The sequence below is a fragment of the Callospermophilus lateralis genome, chromosome 18 (assembly GCF_048772815.1).
Source record: "Callospermophilus lateralis isolate mCalLat2 chromosome 18, mCalLat2.hap1, whole genome shotgun sequence".
Lineage (NCBI taxonomy): Eukaryota > Metazoa > Chordata > Mammalia > Rodentia > Sciuridae > Callospermophilus > Callospermophilus lateralis.
The window spans coordinates 17,346,351-17,357,485 of record NC_135322.1 but is presented as its reverse complement, the minus strand read 5'-3'; the positions used below and the strand labels follow the sequence as shown (position 1 = coordinate 17,357,485).

Genomic DNA, 11,135 nt, shown 5'->3' with positions numbered 1-11,135 from the left:
TTGAGCCAGGGTCTCACTAAGTCTCTGAGGCTGGCGTCTTGACATTGGAATTTTAAGTGCTATTTGTTTGCATGCAACGGGGAAGCGTGGACTCTCAGAGAAAACACAAATGCCCTGGCCTCCGGGCTCAGAAATCCTGGGGAGGGTCTGGAGGCCCCAAACCCTCGTTTTCGCCTGTGGGATCAGCCCTGCGCCACTAGAGGGCGCCATAGGAAAGACCATGGGGCTCTGGGGAGGCTGCGGTGAGGCGCGGTGCGGTCACTTGTCGCATTTATCCCTCGCAGAGGCGACTTCGCTCAATTCCCACAGCCGCCCGTGCACGTGGTCTGAGAGCACCCATTTTGCAGATGTGCACGCCACGGAGGAGGCAGAACTAGGATTTGATTCTAGATCTCTTCCCCCTCCCAACCAGCCCCAACCCACCCGGGGCCTCACCCATACTAGGCCAGAACTCCGGCTAAGCTACAGCCCCAGCCCCTTTCCATTTTTTAAATTTTATTTATTTATTTTTATTTTTTGAGAGAGAGAGAGAGAGAGAGAGAAAGAGAGAGAGACTTTTTTTTTAAAATATTTATTTTTTAGTTATTGGCGGACACAACATCTTTGTTTGTATGTGGTGCTGAGGATTGAACCCAGGCCGCAGGCATGCCAGGCGAGCATGCTACCACTTGAGCCACATCCTCAGCCCAACATTTTTTAAATTTTGAGACAGGGTCTCATTAAGTGGCTGAGGCTGGCCTTGAATTTGCAATCCTCCTGCCTCAGCCTCCTGGGATTGCCTGTGTGCCATTCCTAGATGTCTTTGATTCCACAACCTGAGGAAACCTCTAGCTATGGTTGTGTGAGTGTGTGTTGGGGGAGGGCTGCTTTTCTCCCACTAAGCCCCTTCAATGTGCCCCCCTCCTTTCTTTTGAGACACTCCTCTTTCCCCTCTTACACTCCTCTCACTCATCATCCTCTCCTCAGCCATGGCCTCTATAATCCGCCTCCTAAGCATGCCTTCCACCTCTCCCCCCACCCCCTCCTAGCCTCCATCACCCTCTTGGTCTGGCTCTGTCCTCCTCTCCTGCCTGCCAGGATAGGAGTTGGGGGTCCCAGGGTCCTTGCCTGGGTCTCCACCTGGGCTCCTGGCTCACAGAGGTGAAGCCACCTGCCCAAGTTCACACAGAGGAGAGGAGGCAGTTCTGAGATTCAGGATTCTCAGGTGGCCCTGACAAGAAGCTGGTTCAGGCTCCCAAGAAAGCCCATGTCCTGGGATATCAGGGTGTGTCCTCAGCCCCCCAACCTTCCCTCCTCCCCTACTGCAGCCTGGGAACCAGCGGCCATGGGCACATCACCCTGTCCAGGTGGCCGGATATCAGCGCAATCTAGAATGTCGGGTCTATAAATCACTTACATGGCGGGATCTCATAAAATCTGTCTCCCATCCTGGTCTGCCCTCTGGGTTCTTGTCTCCTCCTCCAGAACTCTCCTCCATTCTTTGGAGACTGGCCCAAGGAGGGGCCTGAGCATATATAGGGAGCTGCTGTGGGTGGAGCTGACCAGAGAGGCTTTGGGCAGAGAAGGTGAGGTGGGGACCCTGGGAGTCTGGACTGGGCAGGGGGAACCGGGAGGGGCGAGGTCCGGGAGGGCCAGTGCTGAGTTCTAGCCAGTGACTGCTCTGCCTGAACCGAGGCTTTCTCTGCTGCAGCTCACTGCCAGGGTTGTGGGGGCTGGGCACATGGGTACCAGCCTGCGCCCCTGCAGAGAGCAGGGCATCCTCTGGTGGCCCTGAGGCCTCTGGGTGTGGGATGGAGATGGGGAGCCTGCTCCCTCCCTCCCCTCCTGGCCTCATCTCTGCCCATGTCATACAGGACTATGGCTTCTGCAGCAGCAGACGGGGAGAAGGGATCTCCGGTTGTGGTGGGGCTGTTGGTCGTGGGCAACATCATTATTCTGGTGAGCCATGCTGCAGTGCTGGGAAGTCAAGTGGGTGTATGGTGGGGGAGGTGGAGGCCCTGAGCCTGGGGTGGGCGTTGAGGGCCCAGGACTCTCCAGTTGACCTCTGTTTAGCCTCAAGTCACAGCAACCTGGTCCAAACCCAGCTCTGCCTCTCCCTAGCTACGTGACCTCAAGGGAGCAAACTCACTTCTCTGTGCCTCCTCCTCCTTATCGATAGATTGTGTCTGTTGTAGGTATGGATTACTGTTGTAGAGATGAGTCCATGTAGGGCCCTCAACTCAGAGAAAAAAGCACTCAGCAAACGCTAGCTACCATGATCAAGTGACTGCTTGGCACAAGAGGCCCACCAAAATGAATAACATCTGTTTTTTTTTGTTGTTGTTCCTTTTTGGTGCTGGGGATGGGACCCAGGGCTTATGCTAGGCAAGCGCTCTAGCACAGAGCTACACCCCAAACCAAAATAATGTCTTTTCATTGACATTGTCTTTAAATATACCTGCTTGCTCCAGAGCCAGACAGCCTGGGTTCAGATCCAGCTCTGCCACTTTCTGGTTGTGAGACCCGGGACCAGAGATGGAACCTCTCTGGACCTCAGTTTTCTCATCAGTAAAGTGGAGAGGAATCAGGAATGCCATGAGGATAGCATGAGTTCTTGAATTCTTGTGCTTAGAATGGAGCTGGGCACAGAGGTCACTATTTGCATGACCAGAACAACCATAGGACACTACAGCTGGTGACAATAGTGCTCATCACACGTAAAGTACAGCTGTACAAGGCCTGGGACACAGCAGAGTGTTGCGTTTTTAGGGCCTTGGCCACGAATTCCCCTCCCCGGGAATAACAGCACTGCTGAGGGAAGGCAGCGCGGGCTGGCATCTTGTCTGTGCCAGCCGTGTGCTCTGGGCTTCCCATGTGACATCTTTTACCCTGGAAGCAACTGGCAGCTGGGATGTGGGGGCTGGGCAGGGGCTGGCTAGGCTCCCTCCCCTCCTGGCCTCCACCCAGAATCATCCCTGCTCACGGGGGACCAGGGCTTTGCCACTCTTACTGTGTACCCACTTGACCCAGAGGGCAGCTGGTCCGCCAGCCCTGGTCAGACCTTCCTCACCAGCCGCCCTGTCCAGCTGTCAGGCCTGGCTCTGTTTGCTGAGACCGTATGGGTGACAGCTGACCAGTACCGGGTGTACCCACTGATGGGCGTCTCGGGCAAGGATGACGTCTTCGCTGGGGCCTGGATTGCCATCTTCTGCGGCTTCTCCTTCTTCGTGGTGGCCAGTTTGGGTGTGGGAGCAGCACTCTGCCGCCGACGGTCCATGATCCTCACGGTAAGGCCCCAGGAGTGGGGTGGGGCAGGGACAGATGGCGTGGAGAGCACCATTGCTGAGTTATCACAACCGCCACCTCGGCCCCTACGGGGACTCTTCATGGTGCCTCACTCAGAGTTGCTCAGGCGTTAGTTGTCCTGTCCCCCAGCCCAGGCTCGCTGTGACCCCCACTGTGGGAAGAAAACAGGGGAGCTGGACAGCAGGGTGGCCGTAGCAGCAGGGCTAGGATCGGAACCCCAACGTAATGAGCCACCCCTCGAGCCAGGAGCTAAATGACTCAGATGGATTAGATCATTCATCCCTCAAGCTCCACACGAGACACTGTCATCCTTGTTGTCATCCTTATGGTCATCATCACTATGACCCTACTTGACAGAAATAGAAGCTGTGGCTCAGAGAGGTGAAGTCATTAATGCAGGCTCACACAGCCAGTCGGTTGGCACAGCCAGTTTAAGCCCGAGTGGTGCAGCTCGTGAATTTCTGCCAAAATAACGCACACTTGCCAAGAGCTGCTCGTGACGTTAGAGTGAGCAGTTTGTTAAGAGAGCTCTCTGCAGCTGCCCAGAAGCCCTGGGACTTACATGCTTTCCAATCCCTTTACCAGATGGAGAAACTGAGAGCCCCAGGTATTGGGAGGGCGGGGATCCCCTTGCAGGCCCTGGGGGCTGCGCTTCCTCTACGGCACAGGGTCTTCTGGAGCCTCAGAAGCAGCCACTTCCTCAGTCAACGTGTTTCTTGAGCAGGAAGCACGTGCTGAGCCCCCGCTAGGCACTGTGGGTACAGTACTGAGCAGAACGTAAAGGCCCTCCACCAAGGGCAAGGGAAAGGCAAGGCCTCACAGAGAAAGCAAAGCTCTGGAGGGGCAGGGGAGTGAGCCAGGGAGCATTCAGAGGGAGAGCATTCCAAGTGAGCAACAGCATGAGCAAAGGTTCTGAGGCCAGAGGGGCCTGGGGGACAGGGGTCCTGGGTCCATGGCCAAGGAGAGAGGAAGCCCCAGAGCCAGTGGGCAGACAGGCGGGGGGAGGGGGGGAAGGGGGAGGGGAAGGTGTCCAATGGCTGGGCCTTGTGGGCTGTGGTTTTATCCTGAGTAAAATGGACTCCTCAAGGGCTTCCTTCCTCCTCCCCTCCCTCCCTTTCTTTCCTCTTTTTTTTCTTATCCTATGTTTAATTTTCTAGCATACCAATTTAACCCACGCCCTAAAAGTTCACCAAACCAGTTAAAAAATACATTTGTGTCTGTGTCTGGCTCCCCTTCAGTTTGTTATTAACTAAAACAGAATTGAAAAAAATTTTATTTTGGGAAATTTCAAACAGAGAGAGGGAATGGCCTTTGGAGCCGCGTGAACCCCTCACCTGTTTCCACAAGAGCAACAGACGCAGCACTGTCTCCTCCACCCGCCCTCCACCTGGCCACATGTTTTCTTCCTGGGGTATTTTGAAGCACTTTCTAGATGCAGAGTCACTTCCTATAAAGTGCACACTTCTCTATGTGATAAGGACTCTGTCTGAAAGCAGAAGGGTGTTATGTGATACTGTCCCATTTCTCAGCAATGGAGCTGGTACATCAGCACCCAATGTCCTATTGCCTTAAGGGTGAGGGCTGAGGGCAGGAGGAGAATTTTTATGAAACACCAACTGTTGGGATCCCCCTCCCACTTTATGACATTGGTACACACTGCACAATTGACCCTAATTCCTTCCTACCTTCCACTACCCAGTCTATGCTTAAATAAATGTCTCTGGTTGTCTTTATTATTTTTGTACCATGGATTGAACTGATGGGTGCTTAACCACAGAACCACATCTCCAGCCCTTTTTTATTTTTAAATGTTTTTTATAAATTTAATTTAATGGGGGGGGGCGTGTTCCAGGGATTGAACTCAGGGACACTCAACCACTGAGCCACATCCCCAGCCCTGTTTTGTATTTAGAGACAGGGTCACTGCTCAGCACCTCACCTTTGCTGAGGGTGGCTTTGAACTCGTGATCTTCCTGCCTCAGCCTCCAGAGCCTCTGGGATTACAGGTGTACACCACGGCACTCAGCTTCTTTCTTTCTTTCTCTCTTTCTCTTTCTCTCATTTTCTCTCTTTCTTTTTTTTCCTAGTAGACATTTATTTTACTTATTCCAAGCCGGTAGTTAACTTTGGGGAATACATTGTACATTTATACTTATTCATTTCCCTTACTATTTTATTGTAAAATATTTTAAATGTGCAGAAAATCTGAAGGACTTGCACAGTAAGCTCCGACCCGCCCATCACTGGTGTGGCCATTGACACTGGTTTTTAGAAATCCTGTTTCTTCCCCCTCCCCGTCTGCAGTGCTGGGACGGAACAGGGTCTCACACAACTGCCACTGAGCTACCCCTCAGCCCCCAAAAGCCCTTTCTACCCAAGGTCCCTCAAGGGCCGTGGCTTGGCGGCCAGGCTGCCGGACTGACTGTCCCCCCTGGTCTCCGCAGTACCTGGTGCTGATGCTCGTCGTCTACATCTTCGAGTGCGCCTCCTGCATCACCTCCTACACCCACCGCGACTACGTGAGCCGCCCCCGACGGGCAGCGGGTCGGGAGGGTGGAGGGCGCCCTGACCCCACCCAACCCCGCTGGCTCCCGCTCTCCCGCGTCCCCCGCAGATGGTGTCCAACCCGTCCCTCATCACCAAGCAGATGCTCACCTTCTACAGCGCAGACTCCGACCAGGGCCAGGAACTGACCCGCCTTTGGGATCGCATCATGATTGAGGTGGGACAGGTGGGCCCCCGAGCGGGCCTGGCCTCTGTGGACAGGGCTCCCGTCATGTCCACGGGTAGATAAAGGGGTGCTTCAGAGACGTCCACTCCAGGGGTCACTACCAGGGGACAGCTTTGCTCTTGCAGAGAGTACACACAGGTCCAGAAAGGGAATGTCACTTGGCCAGGTTGGTAAGTGGCAGAGCTGGGATTTGAACCTGGCAGCCTAAATCCATATTGTCTCCATAGCGATGATGAGAATAACAATGAGAACAGCCATTAATTGAGCACTAACTTTGAGGTTTTTAAAATTTTTTAATTTGTTCTAATTAGTTATACATGACAGAATGCATGCTGACACATTGTACACAAATGGAGCACAACTTCTCTGGCTGTGCGTGGTGCAGAGTCACACCAGTAGTGTCATCATACATGTATTTAGGGTAATAATGTCCATCTCATTCCGCCGTCCTTTCCATCCCCACACCCCTCCCCTCCCCTCCTCTCACTCCTCTCTGCACAACCCAAATTTCCTTCATTCTTTCTTACTCAACCCCCAATTATGGATCAGCATTGTCTTATTAGAGAAAACATTTGGTCTTTTTTCTTTCTTTCTTTTTTTTTTTTTTTTTTGGAGGGGGTTGGCTTATTTCACTTAGCATGATATTCTCTAGCTCCATCTACCTGAAAATGCCATAATTTCATTCTTCTTTATAACCGAGTAATATTCCACTGTGTATACATACCACATTTTCTTTATCCAGTCATCTGTTGAACTGCATCTCGGTTGTTTTCATAGTTTAGCTATTGGGAATTGAGCTGCTATAGACATTGCTGTGGCTGCATCACTGTATTATGCTGATTTTAAGTCCTTTGGGTACAAACTGAGGAGTAGGATAGCCGGGTCAAATAGTGAGTCCATTCCAAGTTTTCTGAGGAATCTCCATACTGCTTTCATAATGGTTGCACCAATTTGAAGTCCCACCAGCAGTGTATGAGTGTGCCCTTTCCCCACATCCTCACCAACGTTTATTATTGCTTGTATTCTTGATAAATGCGATTCTGACTGGAGTGAGATGAAGTCTTAGAGAAGTTTTGATTTGCATTTCTCTAATTGCTATAGATGATGAACATTTTTTTCATATGTTTGTTGATCGATTGTATTTCTTCTGCCTGTTCAGTACCTTAGCCCATTTATTTATTGGGTTTTGTTTTTTGTGGGGGTTTTTTTGTGTTAAATTTTTTGAGATTTTTTTTAAAGATTTTTTAAAAGATGGACACAATATCTTTATTTTATTTTATTTTTAACGTGGTGCTGAGGCTCCAACCCAATACCTCACAAGTGCGAGGCAAGCGCCCTACCACTGAGCTATAACCCCAGCCCCTTGAGTTCTTTATATATATCCTAGAGAATAGTGCTCTATCTGAGGTGTGTGTGGTAAAGATTTTCTCCCATTCTGTAGGCTCTTTCTTCATGTTGTTGATTATTTCCTTTGCTGAGAAGAAGCTTTTTAGTTTGAATCCATCCCATGTATTGGTTTTTGATTTTACTTCCTGTGCTTTAGGAGTCTTGTTCAGGAAGCCAGGTTCTAAGCCGACATGGTGAAGATTTGGGCCTACATTTTCTTCTGTTAGGCTCAGGGTCTCTGTGCTAGTGCCTAAGTCTTTGATCCACTTTGAGTTGATGTTTGTGCATGGTGAGAAAGAGGGGTTTATTTTCATTCTACTGCATATGGATTTCCAGTTCTCCCAGCACCGTTTGTTGAACAGGCTATCCTTTCTCCAACGTATGTTTTTGGCACCTTTGCCTGGTATGAGATTACCGTATTTATGTGGGTTTGTCTGTGTCTTCTATTCTGTACCACTGGTCTACATGCCTATTCTGGTGCAATTACCATGCTGTTTTGGTTACTATTTGAGCACTAACTTTTGTATAGCACTGTCCAAGGAACCCGGAGCCTCACACATGCTAGGCAAGTGCTCTGCCACTGAGCTCCAACCCCAGCCCTCAGAACACTCTGATGGCTCATTCAATCCTTATAACTGCTGGGAACAGGAGATCAGCTTTTTCACAAGGAGGAAACTGAGGCAAGAGATTGAAGGATTTGTCATTTGAATGAGGTTACACAACGGGTCAGTCATAGAACTGGAAGGAGTCATCCCCAGGCCACTAGGTTCTGGAAGCCACTTTCGTAAATAAATCCAGATGCTGTTGCAGGAGAAGAGGAAGAAATGGGTCGCAAGGGAAATTGAGGTCCTATAGCTGGCCAGGAGTTGAACCATGTTTGACGACTGCCCAGGCCTGTTTTTTTCTTCATTCAGGGGCCATAAATTGCTCACCCCCTGAGACCAGGAAAAAAACAGAAATCTGCCTTTTGGTGTCAATTTGTCAGCATAGTTGTTGACAAAAGAATTTAAAATAAATTATGAGTTTGTGTTTGATTCAAATCTCCCATCAGTCTCCTGGTTCTGGAACAAACACGCACATACACACACACACACACACACACACACACACACACACTTTGATCCCCAAGACACAGTCAAGTTGAGTCCCACTGAGGCAAAGGCCAAGCTTGCCTCTCCCTGCTGTGTGACCTCAGGCAAGTGGATGTCCTCTCTGAGTCCCAGTCTGCCTCACCCCCAATTTTCTCTCCAGCAAGAATGCTGTGGCACATCTGGCCCCATGGACTGGGTGAACTACACATCAGCCTTCAGGGCGGCCACTCCAGAGGTAGTGTTCCCCTGGCCTCCGTTGTGCTGCCGCCGGACGGGAAACTTCATCCCCGTCAACGAAAATGGCTGCCGCTTAGGACATGTAGACTACCTGTTCACCAAGGTATGTCCTTTCCCTTTGCTGTACCTGTCTTACCATCCTTTCTCTGCTCCCTCCCACCACTCCCCTTCTGTACCAGGGATAGAATCCAGAGGCACTCCACCACTGAGTACCTGCCCAGCCCTTTTTATTTTATTTGAGATGGGGGGACTGGCTAAGTTGCTTGGGTTGGCCTTGAACTTGCGATCCTCCTGCCTCAGCCTCCTGAGTTGCTGAGATTAGAGGCGAGAACCCCGGAGCCTGGCAGCCTCTCTGCTTCTTATTCTCTTTCTTTCCCACAATCTGTTCTCCTTCCCTCTCTGGCTCCCTCTTTCTCTCCTCTCTCCCTCATTGTCCCAACTCTCTCTGCAAATCATCAGGAAGCACACGGGATCTGTCTGACCCAGACCCGGCACCTGCAACTTGTCTCAGGTTGTCCAGAAATGAGAGTAACAACAAGAACCGCAGCCCAACATCAGTAACGACCCACATTTCCCAAGCCTTTCCTTTGTACAAAACAATCTTCCAAGGGCTCTCAGACTTATTTAATCCTCACGAAAAACCTTATGAGGTAAAGATTACAATTACCCCATTTTAAGGATGATAAAACTGAGAGGTCAGTCACTAGTGAGCTGGGAATGGATCTCAGGCAGTCAGGAACCAATGAGGTGCTTTAACTACCTCAAGATCAGGACAGAGACGGGTAGACTAAGAAGAGAACTGGTCCCACTGACTGCTTTTGGCTGCCTGGGACCCTACAACGGCAGGTCCTGGATCAGGGACTGGGGAGCCCGGGTGCCAGTCATTACCAGGGTCAGAACAGGACAGCCATTTCTCAAGCCCCAGCTGCCTGCAGAGCACTTAGAAGCATCACGTTGTGAGACTCTGTGGCTGCTCTCCAGATTGCCACTTCACAGATGGGAAAACCGAGGCTCAATGGGCCAGAATAATATGCCGGCCCTACCATGGAAAAATGGCAGAGTTGGCCCCCCACTTGGCCAGCTCTTTGTATGACTCCAGGGCATACACCCGAGCCTTTGGTCTTGGCTGCTGCCAGGCTGGGGCGGGGATCTACATGAAGGTGACGCTGGTCTGGCGCTCTGGCCCTACTCAGCCCCATCTCTAAATGGGCAGGTGTCAGAACCAGACTAAACCTAAGGATGGAATTTCAAACGCTTGGGACCTGTGGGCCCGAAAAGTGGGCTTCATACAAAATCACCTTGGGCTGGCACTTCAGGGCCACCATCGGGGGGAACTTATTTGCACGGGATCTGGGTTCAAAGTCCCCTCCCTGTTCCCCAAAACCTGCCTGGAAGGTAGATACCACCATGATCCTATGGCCCAGGTGGGGACATCAAGACTCAGGGACAGAAGTGACGTCTCCAAGAGTGCACAATGGCTGTCCTTCAGCTGTCAGCCTCCCGGGGCACCTTCTCAGATCCCTCTGTCCCTCTGCCCAGGGCTGCTTCGAGCACATTGGCCACGCCATCGACAGCTACACCTGGGGCATCTCGTGGTTCGGCTTCGCCATCCTGATGTGGACGGTGAGCGGCCGGAGCCCACGGGCTGGGGGGGACGGGGTGTCGGCGGGGCACCCCCCACCTCACTGCCTCCCCACCAGCTCCCTGTGATGCTGACAGCCATGTACTTCTACACTACGCTCTGAGGACAAGGAGAGGCCACCCGGCACCTCGGTGTCCCCAACCTGCTGCTCCCGCCTCCTCCAGCTGGGGCCTCCTCGGCCACCTCGCCCCTCCCCTCTTCCCATCCCAAGATTCTTTTCCAGGTTTCTAAGCCCTGCTGGCCCTGGGTGTGTCCTCCAAACCTCTGGGTTTGTGTGCCCTGTGCCCTTGGCCCTTGGCCTCACATCACCAGGCTGATTCCTGACCCATCTTTAGGGGTCAACTTAAAAGTCCTCGGGGGACTTCCCTGACCACGCCCACCCGCTCACAGAGGCCAACCCCGCAGCTCCTGAACTTCTCCCAGTGGCATGTATTTCGATTCCTGCTGTTATTTAACTATCTGTTGAAGCTCTGGTAGACTAGGATTGCCATCAGGGGAGGGACAAGTTTTATGATGATCGCTTTACTGTCCCCATCATTACCCAGTTCAGGACTAAGCATGGACCAGATTTTCAATAAATGCTGATGGATTGACTGATTGAATGGCTTCATTTTCTTTTCGAGTGAGGGTGAACGAACAAGAGCTTTTCTGATAGAGATGGCAGAAATGCAACTTGCACTGACTGAAAGCATAAAGTGGAATTTATTGGTTCATGACACTGGCTTCAGGCATGTCTGGATCCAGGAGCTCAATCAAGGGTTCT

General features: G+C 51.5%; 1 protein-coding gene across 1 annotated transcript; it reads left to right on the top strand.

Moving 5' to 3' along the window:
- The first annotated feature begins 1,857 nt into the window (after positions 1-1,857).
- Upk1a (uroplakin 1A) lies at positions 1,858-10,475 on the top strand. The gene is made up of 7 exons (XM_076839184.2): positions 1,858-1,938; positions 3,066-3,266; positions 5,730-5,804; positions 5,900-6,007; positions 8,654-8,833; positions 10,270-10,353; positions 10,431-10,475. Exons 1-7 carry the CDS (start codon positions 1,858-1,860, stop codon positions 10,473-10,475), a joined length of 774 nt encoding a protein of 257 aa, XP_076695299.2.
- The last annotated feature ends 660 nt before the right edge of the window (positions 10,476-11,135 follow it).